We start from the raw sequence: 19,574 nt of genomic DNA, 5'->3' as shown, positions 1-19,574 counted from the left end.
TTCGTTCAGCATTACCAAATCTCTAAGTCTTCACTCCTTTATATAGATCCATGACACAGCAGAGGTTTGACCGTTGCAAAATTCCACTGATCTTTTGTTGTCCTTTGATGAGTTTAGATCCATGACACAGCTCTTGAATCCTTGAATTTCTCAAATTCAGTTGATCTTCAGCTTCTGGTGATAATCAGCTTCTGATGAGCTTCAACTTCTGATGAAGTCGTTTCTAACTATCTGCTTCTGATGACTATTCGCTTCTAAAGGCTATCCGCTTCTGTTGACCTTCAGTTTCTGATGACCTTCAGCTTCTGATGATCTTCAGCTTCTGATGACTTTCAGCTTCTGATGATCTTCAGCTTCTGATGACTTCAGTAGCACTTATGACTTCAGATGCACTTCTTTTCAGATGCTTTCAAGCTTCCTTTTCTTTAGTCCATAGCTCTCTATTTGTTCTTCAGAACCTTTATATGATGTAAATTTTTAACTATGGTCCTGTACACTTGAACAAATATTAGCTAGTCCAATTTACAATTTTTAATACCTTGTTATCATCAAAACTCTTTAAGGTTCATTGTTAAACATATTTTGTTCCAACACATTTTTCTACACCGTTCTTTCCTCTTTCCTTCCCTTATCACCATCTTCTTTTTCTCTCTGTCCTTTTTTCTCCTTATAAGTAGTGTGTAAATAATTTCATCCAGCAACATCTCTAAAAAATCAATATTTTTCCCTACTCTTCCCTTAATTTCCCTTTGCATCATGATTTCAATTTGAAAAGGGAGATTAAGATTTCAATTTGAATATACTTCCGTATATTGGTTTGTTGAGCCACTACACCAACAACAAGAATCTGTCTTAATATATATATAGTACTAAAATAGTATATTGGTTTGTTGAGCCACTACACCAACAACAAGAATCTGTCTTAATATATATATAGTACTAAAATATTTAGTAATTTCCCTGTACTATTTATTTATTATTAATTTTATTTTATATAATATTTCTCAGAAGTCAAAACTACATACTGAACATATTATTTGTCGATATTTGTGCAGGCAAGTGTAGGAGAAAATTAAAGTCATCTTTGCGTATTTCCAGGTATAGTGTATTGACATTTTCATGCTATTTAGCCAAAGCTAAGAATAATACTATATATAGTAGTAGAAGGAAAAAATTTCATAACGCACCAATTTGATTCGTGTATCCTATGAGCTGCTTCTTAAGAAGTGTTCAAATTCAACTCCAAGTTCTGAAAGTAGATATATAATCACTTTTTTTTTAATAAACAAAAAGAATTTTAGCATAAATAGTACAGAAAGATGAGTTCATTCTCCTTGTGGTCATGGTTAAGTGAATAGAGCAGTATAAATAGTATCGCTTTTTTCCATTATTTTTTTTAATAAGCAAAAATAATTTAATTTTAAAAACACATTATAAAGAACAAGAAATACTTTGAGGGTGATAATGAAATGATACACACAATTTGAAAAGTTATGATGCAAACACAACTACTTACACCACCAGGCTACATGAACACAGAAGAATATAGACCAACCTAAAGCCACTAGTGAATGTTTGCACATCCTCAGTTTTGAAATACATCTATTATACTATGTTGTTCATAACTTGCACATTCTAGATTTTTGATTCTACACCAAAGACTCTCTCTGGATACTATGGTGCAACTTCATCTCTCATGATATATACTTCCTCCAGTCTTATATATAACAGAAAGTTGGATCAACAAAAGTTTGTGTATTTGATTTAAATTCTAACCCATATAAACTTTTGATAAACCAAACTTTCTTTTATATATAAGATCCGAGGTGTAATATTTTTGCTAGAGAAATTTGTTACTGTTGTTTTAATAATCAATAAGATTATATTTTCACATCTATATTTTTACTTGATATATATAGAGATACATTTTCTTAAAAAAAAAAAATACAGATATACATTTTGTACCCAAAACATAGAAATACATTTGTCTCAGTCATTTTTGTTTGACCTTTTTCTTTTGAACCTTGAGATCCGTTTACTTTATGATTTTTTCTTTTTTAAATAGAACAGTAAAAACAGAGAGAATTTTTTTTTATTTTTTTATTAACACGTCCTTATTTTGTTTCTCTACCCGAGTTATTTATGTTTCCCAAACCCTTCAAGAATGTCTATTTTATTGGTTTAATTTTGGTTCTCTCTTTGTTATAACATTCATTAAACTTCACTTTTCTAAAAAGTTCAATTAATATAAAAAAATATTTAAATTCTATAGATGGAATTATATCTTTTAATTCTCTAAATTTCCTCCACTAACATATATATATATATATATATATATATATATATATATATATGATTGTTTATGCATTCAATTTCTTTAGCTATAAAAACTATTTCAACTTACTTCATAATGCGGTTAAATTTTATTACTTCAAAATAAAATGCAGTTAATTTTGTCATTATTCAGTTAATTAAAAGTAATATTCACTACATTTAAAACATTTCAATATTTCTTGACCAAAGAATTTTTTTTCAATATTTTACTTAAAAAGAGCACATTTCAATATTTGATATTTTCTACGAATGTTTAATTTGCAAAAGAATTGTTCTTCTTTTCTCTTTTACCCCTCCGTTTCTCTTAAATATTATTTTAGAATAGTATACTCGAATTAAGAAAGTGAATTGTTGAAGTTTTTCTTCTTCTATTGTACCATCATTTTAATTTATCAATAAATTCTTATTTTTTTTAATGCATTCTCTTTCTTTCCAATAAAATTGATGTGCCATCTTTTTTTCTATAACAAAAAATTGCGATACATTTTCACTCTCCAATAAATTCTTTTTTTTTTTCTAATATGAAAATCTTTTTTTTGCACACACTTTATCTCTTCAATAAAATTGGTGAACCCTCTCTCTTCTACTCTTTCTTCTTTTTGAAAATTCATGGAGTTTTTTGTTTTTCCATCAAAATTGTTCTTCTATTTTTTACTTGTAATTTTTAACATTATTTGATTTTATTTATAAAATTTTAATTCTACATAAAACAATTATTATAGGTTACAAAATTTTGTTTCATTAAAGTTTAAATTTGCATATAAGAAAAAAAACAAACTTTGTTTCAAAAATTAAAACTTAATTCTTTTAAATGCATAACATTAATTACTTTTATTAAAAATGATTAAGTATGAGTAGTTGAAAAATGATATAATTGGCAGATTGTCTTTTTAAACTATCAAAACAACGTTAACTGTGGACAAAGTGACTACACTTTTTCTCTTTTTTCTATAGCCATAGATATTTTCTTCTTCTTTAGGGTACTATATTGTCTTTTTTAGGGAAGTCGTACTATATTGTCATAAAAGGAAGACATGTTACTGGGACATCCACTACTAAGGAATCATACGAACACCACTACTAAGGAATCATACGAACATGTGGTCCAAACGCCTTTTTTTAACAAGTCTCCCTTCAAAGTTAAATTATAAATTCAAATTCATTCACAATTTTAAACATATGTTTTTTTTTTTAAATTAACCTATTATAATGTATAATTTTTAAAAATTACTTAAAACTGTAAGATTTTCTTAAGAATTAATATTATTTTTTTAATTTAAATTTGTTACCCTTAAACTTTTATTTTTATAAGTTTTCGTTGTTTATAAAATTATTACAAAAATGACAAAATCACATGTGTGACAGAACAACAAATAATATTTGAAATAATCAATATTTTCATACTCTAAAATTAAGTTATGTAATTGAAATAATAATTAAGTTTTTGAATATGTATATTATAATATATTTACAATAGTTTTTTATGAGAATATGAACACGGAAAAAAGAGACTTATTTATGCAACCTCAATCATTGTACTTCTGGTCTTGGCCGAATTTTAATATACTTTTGAACTTGATTCCTTGGTGGTAGAGAATATGGTCAGCATACTACCATGACTACCATGTCTTTGCATCTTAAACCTCTCCTTCAAGAAGAGTTGCAACTAATGTCTTCTCAAGATTCTTTCTCTATAAATCACATCTTTAGAGAAGTTAATCGTAAAATTGACTGCTTGACAAATTTAACTCATAATGGTATCTTAAATGAAATTGAGAGGAGATTTATTTTCTCGCTTGTTAATTACCTCCTCGTACAAACAAAAAAACAAAAAGAAACCACACCTCATGATGATAGAATCTTAACTAGACAAACAAGATAAGGGCATGAGACAAAATTGAGCTATCTTATTGGCTTTTGGTAAAACAATGTTATTTTTCCTTCGCTTTCTATAAACAAATTTGTTTCGCTCAACAAACTCTAAATTCAAGTTTTTTTAATGAAAAAAACTCTCGATTAAAAAGTTTAATATTATTCCATAGACCTTATACTCTAAAGATTGTAAGAGCACAAACAATAGCACCACTTGCACCCTTTCAATTAAATGACACTTTCAAGTTGTGATCAATCTTTCCGACCATTTTGCTAATTAGTTTGATTTGATTGGTTACATTATAGTGTGGTTGAACCCTAATTGAACCGAATGAAAAAATTGCATTGACTTGAAGCCCACACAAATTCAACCTCCAATCTTGTTTTTGAAATATTGATTGTAATTTGTAATTAGAAGGGCCACTTCTAATTTCTGCTAGATCGTATGTGCCAGATTTTTTTAAGCTAAAATTATATTTATTAAAATAACAAAAAATTGGGTTTAACAAGGAAACATACATTGCAGGCAATACAACTAAAAAAGTTATGAACGCAACGATCGTTGAAGGAAGATCCATTTCAAAGCCACCATACTTCGATGGATCAAACTGTACTGAATGGAAAGGGCGTACAAAGATATTCATACAATCAGTTGACTACAAACTTTGGCTTGTGATTAAGAATGGACCAAAAATTCCAAAAAAATTAATAAATGGTCAAGAAGTGTTGAAAACTGAAGATGAATTCAATGATGAAGATATCAAGAACATGGAACAAGAAGCAAAAGCCAAATATATTTTATATTGTGCCATAAATCCAAATGATCTTGAAAGAATTTCAAGTTGTCAGACAGCCAAGGAAATGTGGGAGGAGCTTGACAGGTTAAGTGTTTCATACATTCAATTTTTGTTCAAAAACTGATTTGTGTTTGCTTTTTCTTTTTTTTGGTTACAAGCTAATCAAAACAATAAAGAAAAGGAAAAATGAAAACAGGAAAAACTAAGAACTATTCTCAAAAGAAAAAAGTTTCACTGCATCGATCTTGTGTTTTTGCTTAGTTGTGCATTGATTTATCCAAAGCGACTAGGATATATTAATGTTTTTTTTAGGGAATCATATATTAACGTTAAATAAATGTTGTAACTATATTTTCTCATATTAAATATAGTAATATATACATATTGTCTTTTACAGGAGAGTGACAACCTCCGATGCCAATTCTACACCTCTAGTATCACAACAAACTCCGGCATCAGACCTATACAACGCGCCTAATCTTGAGTTTTTGGAGGAAACAAGTATGATTCTCTCTCTCAATATGCCTAGTCTTTTTTTCTTTTTTGCTAATAAAAATTTAAGGAGAAGGAATGCTGCCATGGTCCACGGTAGAGATGACAGAGCTCAATTTCAGAACATCTGAGTCAAATGTTTATCTTTATACCACTAGATCAAACACTTTGAGTTAGAAATAATCTATAGAGACAAAAAAAAAAAACAAAATTTAATCATATACTTTCGTTACATATACAATATTAAGAAATATTAATATTAGTCCATATTAAAATAAAATTCATAACTCAACATTTAATTGTGTAAATCTGGGCCACACAAATGTACTCATGGATGTGTTGTGTGGCCCAGATGCAAATGACAATGTGTGTTGTGTGGCCCAGATTTAATGTCGCGGTGACATTAATGTCACCCAAGTGTTGTCCCCCAAACCACACCGGGGGATATAGTAAAAACCAAAAGAAAATCAACATAATCAACTGACGAGGCAACGAAAACAACCCATGTTACAAAAGCATTATTCCCTTTGCTTCTGTTTTAAAAAGAGTGTCATTTTAACAAAATAAAATTGTTTTAAAATGAATGTCATTCTCACTTTTCAATACACTATTAATTACTTTTTTCCAATAGTACTACTTGATTATCATTATTATGCATACTATTTTCAAACTACAACATTTTACTTTAATTTATAATGATGGGAAATGTACCAATAGTTAACAAGGTTGTTTTAGTAATACTGCCATGTCTATAGACAATATTATTGCATTTCTTAATATATGTGTAACAATCTTAAACGACACTTATTTTAAAACGGAGGGAATATTTTTTTAACCAATGTTTGTTTCGGAGATTAAAAACACATTCCTGGAAATAGAGGTTGGGAAAGAAGAATCCCTGTGTTTGGTAGAAAGGAACAAAAATAATAGGGAAAATTACACACACCTCCCTTGAGGTATGTACAAATGTCATTGACACCCCCTTGATTTCTCAAAAAGCATTGACATCCCTTAGAAATTAACACTGTTATAATTTTGACAGAACTTTTCTTTCCTTTGTTAAGAGTGATGATACACATACCACCATAGGTGGCAAACCACTCCTACACCCCCTTATGTGGCACATTTTATTAATAAAAAAATTTGGGCATCACTTTCTCTTTCTTTCTTTTCTCTGTCTTCTTTTTCTCTGTTTTCTCACAACCCTCACCATCTTCTTTCAGTTCCCTCCCGCAGCACCACCAGTCCACCACCACCGTCATGAACTGCTCCGTCCACCTTCACTCGCCTCGCCTCAGCTTCATCTTCTTCTACTTCAACTTAGCTTCTTTCTTCACACTTTCAGGTACAACTATTCTCTTTCCTTTTTGTTCTTGCAAATTTAACTTGATTTCAGTGTTTTCATGTGTTTTTGCTTGATGGGTCGGTTTTGTTTTGTTATATATGAATTTTGATTGATGGGGGTTTAAAATGAGATGGTTCTGTTGCAATTTTCAGTTTTGTGTGTGTGTTGTTTTCTTGATTGAATTTGAGCTTGATTTGATGTTTTTGTTGGATTTTGGTTAAGAACTTGATCTGAATTGAATTTGTAATGGATCTAATGGAATAGTTACATTTTTGCATTGAAATTTTGAAATCACATGCATTTAGTTCATTGTTCTTCACTTGGTGATAGAATTGGTTTCAATGGTCAACTTATAGTCATGCTGATTTTGTGCCAAACAATGTTCTTTTTAGAATAGTGAGGCACATCACATAATATGGTTACCTCTGCACCGAGTTCTATCAGTTTATGTAACTTGAAGAAAAGGTGTTATTGAACTATTAGTTTGGAGTATTGTTGGAAGATAAGAAAGTAGCTTATATATAGGATTCATTTCTGTAACATTGAATCAGTGGATGTCCAATGCACATATTAGAGATTTTAATAATAATATTAAAGTTAGATACTATATGTATTTTAGATTGCTTGTAGTCCAGAGACCTCGATTTCATGTGTTAGAGATTGAATGTGTGTCCTGTGCCCGACACTTGTGTCTGAAAAAACACTAACATGTTTGATTACAGTGAATTATGTTACGATCATAGTGGTCATCACATCGGTAACTGTTGGGTTAATATCTGACAGTCTAGATATTAAGTTTGGTATTTTGGATTTTCAACATTTTCAGTGATTACAGTGATAATGATTTTTTTTTATCTTTTGTAGACATTTGTCAATCGGAAGAGGGCCCTAGTTGTTCAACTTCGTCTACTTCTATTGCACTTGAAGATGATTGAATGGTAATTATTTCTATTTCTAAATTATTTCTTTAAAAAATTATCTGCTATCATTTATATATATGTTCCTGCAAGTTGCCATTGATATACTTGTTCCTGCAAGTTACCATTTATACATATATGGTAATTTCATAATGAAGTAATTTTGGATAAATGATAATTTTGTTAACTGCTTTTGTATCACTGGTATGAAAGTTATAGTTAGATTAGTGAATGAGGTAGCTTGCAGTTTAATATTTTTTAGAAACTACTCATTAAATTGAGCACCTGGTGCCAACTCATGAAAGCAACGCATGTCTATCAAATAGTTTCTAATATTTCATTGGATTCATGATATCTAAATTGCTTTCCAAACATAAATAGTATTGCTAAAATCCCTGCAATTTCATGATCACATATCTGTCTTTTTGTGCCTTATGTCATTTCAGAAAGAATCCACTTTTGATTGATTTTGCAGATTGTGTTGGTCTTAGTCAAGCTCTCAATGATGTTTTGGATAGCATGAGCAAGAAGGGCATTCTTGTTCCTATTTGACTTGGATTATTGTCAAATTTTAGCATTATGTTTATGGAGATGTGTGATGTTATGTGTTCTCGAGACAATTATGCATTCTATTTTGTAATCCCATTAGATTCTATTTCTATGAAATATTGTTGCTGAATTGTCCTGTTTCGTTGGTTCTTGCAGCGATTTTGTAATTCAATTGTTTCTGAAGTTGAATTTAATGTCAAGTAGATAAAGGTTGTGTTATGACCACATTTTTACAAATACGTGACCACTATTTTTTCATAAATTAGAACTTATCCGTCTTTAGGCGTGATAAACTCGTCGATTGTAAAACAGATTATTTATGGTTGGAAATGTTTTTAGTGCAGTGATCAAATGAGATCATGCGTTCGATTCCCCTAAAACGAGATTATTTACATCTGGGAAATATAAACTAGCCAAATATATGGTCTGTATGACCACATTTTTACAAATACGTGACCACTATTTTTTCATAAATTAGAACTTGTCCGTCTATAGCCGTGATAAACTCGCCGATTGTAAAACAGGTTATTTATGGTTGGAAATGCTTTTAGTGCAGTGATCAAATGAGATTATGTGTTCGATTCGCCTAAAACGAAATTATTTACATCTGGGAAATATAAACTAGCCAAATATATGGTCTGTATGACCACATTTTTACAAATACGTGACCACTATTTTTTTCATAAATTAGAACTTATCCGTCTTTAGGCGTGATAAACTCGTCGATTGTAAAACAGATTATTTATGGTTGGAAATGCTTTTAGTGCAGTGATCAAATGAGATCATGCGTTCGATTCGCCTAAAACGAGATTATTTACATCTGGGAAATATAAACTAGCCAAATATATGGTCTGTATGACCACATTTTTACAAATACGTGACCACTATTTTTTCATAAATTAGAACTTGTCCGTCTATAGCCGTGATAAACTCGCCGATTGTAAAACAGGTTATTTATGGTTGGAAATGCTTTTAGTGCAGTGATCAAATGAGATTATGCGTTCGATTCGCCTAAAACGAAATTATTTACATCTGGGAAATATAAACTAGCCAAATATATGGTCCGTATGACCACATTTTTACAAATACGTGACCACTATTTTTTCATAAATTAGAACTTGTCCGTCCTTAGGCGTGATAAACTTGCCGATTGTAAAACAGGTTATTTATGGTTGGAAATGCTTTTAGTGCAGTGATCAAATGAGATTATGCGTTTGATTCGCCTAAAACGAAATTATTTACATCTGGGAAATGTAAACTAGCCAAATATATGGTCTGTATGACCACATTTTTACAAATACGTGACTATTATTTTTTCATAAATTAGAACTTGTCCGTCTTTAGGCGTGATAAACTTGCCGATTGTAAAACAAGTTATTTATGGTTGGAAATGCTTTTAGTGCAGTGATCAAATGAGATCATGCGTTCGATTCGCCTAAAACGATATTATTTACACATGGGAAAGAAAAACTAGCCAAATATATGGTCTGTATGACCACATTTTTACATATGTGTGACCACTATTTCTTCATAAATTAGAATGTCTTAGTGACAATTGGCTTGAATTGATTTTTTTTTTTTTGCACATGTAAGTTACAGATAACCAAATAAACGAACAATATAACCATAATTTGTCAAAGGCGTAACCATTTTTTCCCTGCATTCAAAATTCAAAGAGGACGCGACGGAGGTGGGGGCAGAGTGAAATTGCTCCTCTTCCTAATCCTCCTCTCAAATCTACCCAAATTCAAAGAAATCATCTCTCACCACCGTTACTCTCTCATCGACGTCGGAGCCGGATCTAAGCAGAAACGGTGATTGTTTTAAAAGCGAATCTGAATGTCTGTTAGATTTAAAGGAGATGCCGGCGGAGGGAGTGAGGGACGGCAGCCGTAAAAATAGATTGAATCGGAGGAGAGGGACGGTGGAGAGATGAGACAAAGGGATTCCGGCAAAAGAGAAGGAGGAACGGCGACGGTGGGTGGTGGTGGCAGAGGGTGGAGGTGCAGACAGAGAGAGTGATCTGCGTGAGAGAGAAAGATGGGATGGTTTGGTGAGAGAAACAAGGAACAGGTGGAAAGAGGAAGGAGTCTGGTGTTGAAAATTACAAAAATGTCCTTGCCACATGGAGTGGTAGGAGGGTGTATCACCAAAAGGGTGTTCACCAATCTTTTTCCCTTTGTTAACTGCAATTCTTTCCTACACTATTAACAAACGAATATATTGCACGCATGTTCATCCACTCACTTCCAGAATTAAAACGCTCTACCACCAAACTAGTTAGAGTCTCAGTCAGCAATTGTTTTCATGGCCATTTCCACTTAATAAAGTTGGTTCCTTTAAACTATAGTGAAAATATCCAATTGACAAATTCAAAATTTCTCAAACAAGTTCCTTATTCTCCAATAAATTTTTCAATTCTTGTATTCCTGATTTTCATTGAGTTAAAAAAAAAAAAATTGACCAACATTTGACTTTAAAACTATTCTCATGTCAAATTTGGATATTTTCTAAAAGAAAGAATTGACTTTAAAACTATTCTCATGTCAAATTTGGATATTTTCTAAAAGAAAGAAAAAACTTATGGTTTGTATGGTTTTAATCTTTGCTTATATGAGATTGTTTTTGTTGATGAGTAAAATCTACTTATCTCTTTACCAATAAAAAATTCTTGAGTTATCTAGGAAAGGGGGGGTGTTAACAAATCTGGTGACAAAATGAATGAATCGATAAACTAAAGAAGTAGAATGATGGAAGAGAGAAGATCTGAGAACGGAATCAAGCTAACGCCGTTTGGACAGAAGGGTAGAAGATACCTATTTAGTGAAAATTCAAGGGAGGTAAGTGCTTATTTAATAAATAGAGGGGGTGTGCATGATATTTGAACAAACCTTAACGGAGGTGAGTATAATTTGCCCAAAATAATATGCCTATGAATAATTAAGGGTTAATTATGTTTAAGGTCCCTATAAATAGGCGTGTTTCCAACATTAGTCCCTACTTAAATTTTATTAAATTTTTGGTCCCCCACGTTTTTGCCGTTAACAAAATTGGTCCCTGTTGTGACTTTCTTGCTGACCAGACAAACGGAATTGCCACATAGGCAAACACATTGGATGCCACGTAGACACATTAAATGATGTGGCATGCCAAGTTATAAAATGATATTTAAATAAAAAAACTGATATTTATTTTATTTTCTTAATTTCAAAAAATTAATTAATCTTGAAAATTCCTCCCCTCGTCATCAATCATCATTCATCACCCTTAGCAATATTCTTCTAGATCTAAATACTACACACACACACAAAATCCAGCAACATCAATAACCATTTCATATTCTTTGTTCATTTTTCAGAAAAGAAAATTCCATAATGGTGAATGAGCTTGTGTTATGTGATTTCACCAACCCATTTTTCCAATTCGTCGATCCTAAAACACAATCTGTACTAGCACCATCACCATACGTTCATCACCCCCAGAAACAACATAACCTTTCTTCTCCGACCCAGCAACAATTCTTCACCGTTATAACAATCTTCGCAGAGAGAGAGAGAGAGAGAGAGAGAGAGAGAGAGAGAGAGAGAGAGGAAGTGAACGTCGTGGCCACAACCGACGCGGAAATCACAACCAGTGAAGGAAATTGGTGAGGAAGGACCAAGGAGGATAGAGAACGGGAACTAGAAGAGAAACAATTTGTAGGGTTCAAATTGGTAAGCATAGAGAGAGATACAAAAAGAGTGCATTTTTTGGATCTGGAAAAATAAAAAGGAGCAAAGGGAGGGTGGTAAGCTTTGACAAAATTTATATGAAAATCTGTAAATTTGGGTTTTTTATGTTTAATTTTGAGTGTTGATATTGGGTAATGGGTATGATTTGATTATGTGAAAACGAGATTCACCTGTAACGAAGCCTCAACCCTCACTTTAGTCACAGTTACACTCTTCTAATCCAAACAACAACGACAACAACAATCGATGTCGTTTCTCCTCCGAAAAAAGCAACTCAACATTTCCCTTGTGAAAACACGCAGATCTGAAGGTTGAGAAAGGATGGAAAGAACACGACGTAACACTTTGATGGAAAAGAATGCAAAAGAATGCAAGTCGGGTGTGTGTTCGGCTTTGTATTGTCTGGTTATGAGAGCACAAAAGAAAAATGCAAAAATGGAGTAGAAATAAGAATGAGAGGATGAAGGAGAAGAGAATAACGTGAACTGAGGAAGGAGAAAACAAGATTTTTTTTTAATCAATGTAATTTTTTTTTGGACAGTTTTTGTCAATGTTAATTAACAAAATTACTGTTTTTATTTGTTTTAAATAATAATAACTAAAATAAATTAATTCTTTCAACAAAAAAAAAACTAAAATAAATTAATGTTAATTAAATTAAAATCTAGGTGGATATTGTTTTACCACATGGCATGCCATGTCATTAAATGAGTCCATGTGGCATCCTAGTGGCACATCTATGTGGCAATTCCGTTTGTCCTGTCAGCTAAAAGTTCACGGCGGGGACCAAACTTACAAACGGCAAAAACGTGGGGGACTAAAAATTTAATAAAATTTAAGTAGGGACTAATGTTGGAAACACGCCTATTTATAGGGACCTTAAACATAATTAACCCAATAATTAATACCAGGAATCTACTTATCTCACATTCTACTCATTTTTATTTCCATGAAAAAGGGATGGGAAAATTATATTCCCATGAAAAGAGAGCCCACGTTTAATCAAAACTCATACATATCCTCATTTCACCACTGTGTTTCCACTTTGTAAAAATTAACATAACAGTTTCCACTTCTTTGAAAAAAATCCTAGGAATAAAATTTGGTAAGCAAACACTTTTTTCTTGGAATAAAATGCTCATTATGTTTTCCTGGGAAAGTTATTTCGGGGGGTAATTTTTGCATCCGGGAATAACAACATTGCATCATTTGAACATCTTTTTTGTTTAATTTATACTATATATAAAGAAAATAACCCCCTTTTAGCTCTTTTGGGTTGGCATTTTCTTTTTCAAAAAATGCTCTCAATTTATAATACAAAAGTAAAAAATTGATAAGAATAAATTTAAATATTAAAAAATGTAATAAACACGATATGAATATATATGTCAGATTTTTTTCCTTTATCATTTAAAAAGTGTAACAAACTAAATGAGTATATTTATACTTACTTTTTCATTATCCCAATTATACTCTTAAACAACTTTTTCTATAATAAAGATTGTTGTTGGTGTCATTAAAAAAAAGAATTTAAATTATATTTTTTTGTTATATTGTTGATGTCATTGAAATAGATAATCATGGTTACTTTGGTTTCTTATAACTTAAAAGTAACAAACATTTATATTTTTAGTATTAATCAATATCAAAATTTTATAAAGAAACATCATTCATAATTTTCAAACGTTAGCGCAATAAAAAGAACGGAAAGAATGACACGTAAGTGCCCGTCTTTTCGCTAGTTTATACTAAAGATTGTTGTTGGAGTCATTATAAAAAAAAGAATTTAGATTATATTTTTTTTTTTGTTATATTGTTGGTGTCATTGAAATAGATAATCATGGTTATTTTAGTTTTTTATAACTTCAAAGCAACAAATATTTATATTTTTAATTTTAATTAAAATCAAAATTTAATAAAAAAAACACTATTCATAATTTTCAAACGTTAGCGTAATAAAAAAACGGAAAGACGGACACATGAGTGTCCGTCTTTTCGTTAGTTAAAATAATGCTTTTAATTTTAATACGATGACTTTTAACCTTGGCCCTACAAGATGAATATGGACCTATCTTCTTTGCTCTCCTCTACATCTGTCTTTACTTCTCTAAAAAAAATCTTTACTTTCTATTTCCATCTTAATTTTACTATCTCTTTTAGTAAAAAGAAAAAAGATAAGAGAGTGAAGTAGATGTATGGACAATAAGATTGAGATTGCAGGAGGTATGGATTAAAAAGATTCAAGAAACGTCAAAATAATATTAGCAATATTAAGGATATAAAATTGTGTTGATATTAACTTCAAATTTTTGTAATGGTGAATATTAATAATTAATTTAGCTAATTACTCCCTGTGAAATTTTGGAGACTACATGGCGATAATGTTAATATCACTTTGATCTTTTAATTGCTTGTATTGTACATGTAGGTAGGTTTAATGTTAACGCAATAGAAATATTCACTTTAACTGCAATTGAAACCTTTGTTTTAGGTGATGATCAAAGTGAAAGGTTTCTCAACCTTTGTGTTCCCATTCACAAGTATGCTCTAAACGGAAACTGGCCAGCAGCTAAGCGCATCTTAGACAATGAGAATAAGCTGAAAAATGCTGCCATAGCATTTGGGTGGCCTACACTACTGCATATTGCTGCAGGTGCAAACCAAATTCTCTTTGTGAAGGAGCTATTGACGATGCCTGATGGCAGTGATATCACATTGCAAGATATGAATGGAAACACTGCTTTCTGTATTGCTGCTGCTGCTGGAAACATTGAAATTGTTGACTTAATGTTGGATGAGAACTCACAATTACCTCTAATAAGGAGTGCAAATGGATATACTCCTATTCAGTATGCTGCTTTGCAAGGAAGAAGCAAAATGACATGGCATCTTTATAATAAGACCGTACATCAAGATGAGGACCGGAAAAAATTGTTCTTTTCTTGTATCTACACTGGCATCTATGGTAAGCATTATTAACAGTTGTAATTCATTGTAAACATTAGCACATTTCCACTAATGGTTCAACGACATTTTACAAATCGATCTTTAAATCGATTCAAAGGGTGTCTCCTAGGTCTTTGAATGTAGTTTCTCGGAGCATTGATTTTGTCATTCAGAAAGCATTAATGGCACAACCTCACTGCTCACTTGCATTTTATTCCTGTGTAATTTCTTTCATCTAAAATATTGAATACTGCAAGTGTTTCAGTGAAAACTAAATAATAAGATACCGATTTAGTGACCAATTAAATAATCTGGTCCCTAAATAAATTGTTTCAGAGATTCCAACAATTCAACGATTAGAATGGTCTCTAGATAGAGAATTTTGAGTAGTTTATGTGTTCTATAGGGTACCAATGCTCAATTGATCGGTGTCACTTTGACAAAAAAACAAGTTAAGAAGTATTAATGCTTTAATACACGACTTATATTCATTTGATATTTGTTTTGTTAAATCAATACTGATCAAATCATAGTTACAGTTGTAAGGACGTCGAGGTCTCTAAACTTATAATTAAAAGTGACAAACTTTAGCCATCATCAAAGTTCTGATTGATTTTCCATCATCGGTCCACTGTAGAGCATATGGGATGTTACAAATACTTCCAGATGCAAGAATATTGATCATAGTATTATCTTGCAATTGCAGACTTAGCCTTCCAAATGGTAAGAGACAAGAGCGAACTAGCTTTTGCACGTGATGTGAATGAAGAGACGGCTTTACATCTCTTGGCTAAAAATCAAATGCCATCGGATTCTTCTTGTCATTGTCCAGATAATGATCATAACCACATCATGACCAATCCTGGTAAATCCTTGCATCAACTTTATGTTTTATTAATTTTTTTTACATTCGTTTCATTGCATCAACTTTATGTTTTATTAATTTTTTTTACATTCGTTTCATTAACTTAGTAACCAAATTTTGTACTGCAGGCCTGAAAAATAACATGGTTTTTCAATTGGTTAAATTTCTTTGGACCACGATTCTTAAAAAACACTACTCATCAAAGGAGGAGTTAAATAAAATCAGAAATGAACCTTCTCAACTAATATTTGATGCTGCTGAAGTTGGAAATTTTGGGTTCTTATCTGAGCTTATTAGTGCCCATCCAAGCTTGATATGGGATGTGAATAGCAAAAATCAAACTATATTACACATAGCTGTCTTGAAACGACATGCTAGTATCTTCAATCTCGTACATCAAATAGGGCATATTAAGGGTATCATAGTGACATATGCTGATGATGAAGAGAACACTTTATTGCACTTGGCTGCAAAATTAGCACCACGAGCTCAACTTGAATTGGTTTCTGGAGCAGCTTTTCAAATGTGTGTCGAGTTATTATGGCTTGAGGTACAATATGCAATGCAAACCTTTTATTTCATGTCTTTGCATTTGCACTAGAGTAGTCAAATTTGGCTCTAGATGGGCCCATATTTTAGGCTAGGTTGGCCTCGGTACTTATAATATGTCTAAAAAAAATCGAACGTTTATTTTTGCATATCTTTATGAGTTAAAATGGGACGCCTTCATCCGGATTCGAACCCAAAACTTTGTGGTGTGTGTGAGTTTCACAGGTCTTTACTCCTTTGTCTATGGACAAAAAAAAAATAGGGCCGCACTCCTGGACTAATTTGACAACTCTACAAGGTTTTTTATGCCTTGTGTGCATACACAATTATCCTACTTTACATAATAAATGTACCTCTAATTTATTTATATCTATTTTATGTCTAACATGTATACATTTAACTCTAATTTGACAACTCTACAAGGTTTATTCCTTTTGTGCATACATAATTATCCTACTTTACTTAATAAATTTAACTCTAATTTATTTTTACATATCTATATTTTATCTAACATATATACATTTTCATATAATAGAATGTAAAGAAGATAATGTTGCCAGCACAAATAAAGATGAAAAACTCTGAAGACTTGACTGCACAAGAGTTATTCTCAAATGAGCATAAAATACTAAGGGAGGATGCAGAGTCTTGGATGAAAAAAACTGCGGAGTCGTGTATGCTAATTTCGACAGTCATTGCAACCGGAGTGTTCGCTGCTGCAGTTACTTTACCAGGCGGTACGGATGACTCTGGAAAACCACACTATTTGAATAAAACATCATTCTTGGTGTTTGCAATCTCAGATGCATCTGCATTCATTTCATCTTCGACTGCCATATTGATTTTCTTGTCTATTCTTGTCTCGCGTTATGGAGAGTATGACTTCTATAAATCACTGCCTATAAAGCTAATATTTGGATTGATCACATTATTCATCTCCATAACAAGCATGATGGTAGCACTTAGTAGTTCCTTCTTCATAACATACAACCATGGTTCGATACGGATTCCTATTTGCATTTCAATATTTTCTTTCCTCCCAATACTTTTGTACATAGGTTTGCATTTGTCCTTGTTTACAGATATCATTAACTCAATCAACTATTGGAAGACTCTGTCTAAGCCTGGTAAAAATATGATCTATGTGATAGAGTAGAGGAATATTATTGTAAGGAAAATGCATTGTTATGAATGAAGTTTGACAAGAAACACAAGAATCTTATGTGGCAGCATGCAACACTTACAAATTATAATCACTCAAGCTTTCATGTATGGTCAACAGAATCTGATTGGTCAAATATCCTATCATTTATTGTTTTTTGTTAAAGTGGTAATGTATTATTTGAATTGTTTCTAGAAGTGTTGATGTTACATAACATTATGGAATAATGTAGCTTTTATTTACTTGTTCTTCCTTATAAGGGAGCTTTAGTCTATTTAAATGGTGTGAATATATTTTAAACTTTTATCTCCTCATCCTATGTTGCTCTATGATACAATCTGAGTTTCAAGAGTAAAGGTAACTATAAATTAGAAATAGGGCAGGTTAAAAATGAATGAGAACCTCAACAATCTGAGATGGTTGCGACAACAAAGGCTATCATTATCGTTGTTAAAATCATAACTTACATTTTAAAATTTAGGATTTTGCGACTTTACTCATCTTCAACAATTCAAATTCATAACAAAACTCCAAAACATGAAAAATCATAGTAAAATCGCATTAAATTTGTAAAACTCATGCAAAATTGCATGATTTTAAAAGATTATGTCCATTTCTTATACGGGTCAAATTTGATCCAGTTCGTAAATTGACATGGTTTGTACTCCGTGACCCACTTCTATAAATACATAAAAGACCAAGTTTTTTTATTCCTTCACACCACACTGCTTCTTCACCGTAAGTGATTGATGAAGATGAACATGTTGATATGATGGCGGATAATCCATATAATTGGCAATTGCATTAGGCTTTGCCTTTAAGTGTTTTGTCAGACATCTAGATTTGTTTTGAGTATTTTGTCTAGATTGATTAGCATTATTATGACTAATAAATAATATTTGACATCAAGGTTTTGTTTCATTTATGTATAAGTATTTTGTGGACAACTTTGAGTCATTTATGACTATATGCAATTTATAACACGTGTATTTAACATTATTTTTGGTTTGGTAGAATCCATCGATTTTGAGTGCAATTTTACGATTTTCGATTTCGTTATCCTATTTCGATTCTAAAAAAGTAGTTGAATAAAATCCTTCGATTTTGATTACGATTTTACGATTTTTGATTTTATTATTCTCTTTCGACCTGAAGCAAAATTGACAACCTTGTTCATCATTGCGGAGAAATAGAAGCAGATGTAAATCATATCATACCCCAAGTTACACTGTTTAAATATCTTGGGTTCATAGTACAAATTGACGGAGAAATAGAAGCAGATGTAAATCACCGTATTCAAGTTGGGTGGTTGAAAGGGAGAAGAGCCTCAGGTGTTTTGTGCGATAAGAATGTACCACTTAATCTGAAAGGAAAGTTCTATCTGACGACAATCAGACCGGCAAAGTTGTATGGTACGGAGTGCTGGGCGGTTAAGAGCTAACACAAGAGTAAAGTAAGTGTAACGGAGATGAGCATGTTGCGCTGGATGAGTGGTAAGACTAGACATGATAGGATTAGAAATGACACCATTAGAGAGAGAGAGTGGGGGTAGCACCTATAGTAGAAAAGTTGGTAGAAATTAGGCTTAGATGGTTTGGACATGTAGAGAGAAGACCTGTAGATGCCGTTGTTAGAAGAGTAAATCAAATGGAGGAGAGTCAGGTTAAAAGAGGTAGATGAAGACCTAAGAAAACCATTGGAGAAACCATTAGAAAGGATTTAGAGATCAATGAGTTGGATCCAAATATGATTTTTGATAGAACACTATGGCGTCATTTGATCCATGTAGCCGACCCCACTTAGTGGGATAAGGCTTGGTTGTTGTTGTATATTTGTTTTTGTGTAGACCCAGATTTTTATAAGGTTTTATCTATATTTCTTTTTTCATTTTAGATGAATAAGTTCTACTGGTACCCCACCTCAAATTTAAGATGCTGCTAATTCCAAATAGCAACCTCAAACATAGTTTCAAATCATACCAAGTTATTAAAAATATTCTATCTAACTCCAAAAGA

The 19,574-nt window shown here is 31.8% G+C and overlaps 1 protein-coding gene and 1 long non-coding RNA gene across 2 annotated transcripts; both read left to right on the top strand.

Annotated features, from left to right (window-relative positions):
• The first annotated feature begins 705 nt into the window (after positions 1–705).
• Positions 706–17,833, top strand: LOC146945606 (uncharacterized). Its single transcript, XM_085743932.1, has 8 exons — positions 706–951; positions 1,056–1,098; positions 4,733–5,087; positions 5,401–5,504; positions 14,529–15,002; positions 15,690–15,848; positions 15,977–16,398; positions 16,933–17,833. Exons 3-8 carry the CDS (start codon positions 4,753–4,755, stop codon positions 17,551–17,553), a joined length of 2,115 nt encoding a protein of 704 aa, XP_085600058.1. The 5' UTR covers positions 706–951; positions 1,056–1,098; positions 4,733–4,752; the 3' UTR covers positions 17,554–17,833.
• Positions 6,544–8,436, top strand: LOC146945607 (uncharacterized). The gene is made up of 3 exons (XR_015026444.1): positions 6,544–6,840; positions 7,705–7,778; positions 8,233–8,436. It is a non-coding gene; the product is annotated as an uncharacterized LOC146945607 (long non-coding RNA).
• Positions 17,834–19,574: the final 1,741 nt, after the last annotated feature.

This window comes from Medicago sativa, chromosome 2 (genome assembly GCF_051527215.1).
Source record: "Medicago sativa cultivar Bolivia chromosome 2, Bolivia_mono, whole genome shotgun sequence".
NCBI lineage: Eukaryota > Viridiplantae > Streptophyta > Magnoliopsida > Fabales > Fabaceae > Medicago > Medicago sativa.
Note: the sequence above shows the minus strand (reverse complement) of the source record. Positions and strands in the feature narration are given on the sequence as shown.

Excerpts from the sequence above, each read along its gene's own strand:
- LOC146945606 (XM_085743932.1), top strand. The coding sequence starts at position 4,753 with ATGAACGCAACGATCGTTGAAGGAAGATCCATTTCAAAGCCACCATAC. Across the intron at positions 5,088-5,400 it reads ATGTGGGAGGAGCTTGACAG|GAGAGTGACAACCTCCGATG; the intron begins GTTAAGTGTTTC and ends TGTCTTTTACAG. Across the intron at positions 15,849-15,976 it reads CCACATCATGACCAATCCTG|GCCTGAAAAATAACATGGTT; the intron begins GTAAATCCTTGC and ends TTTGTACTGCAG.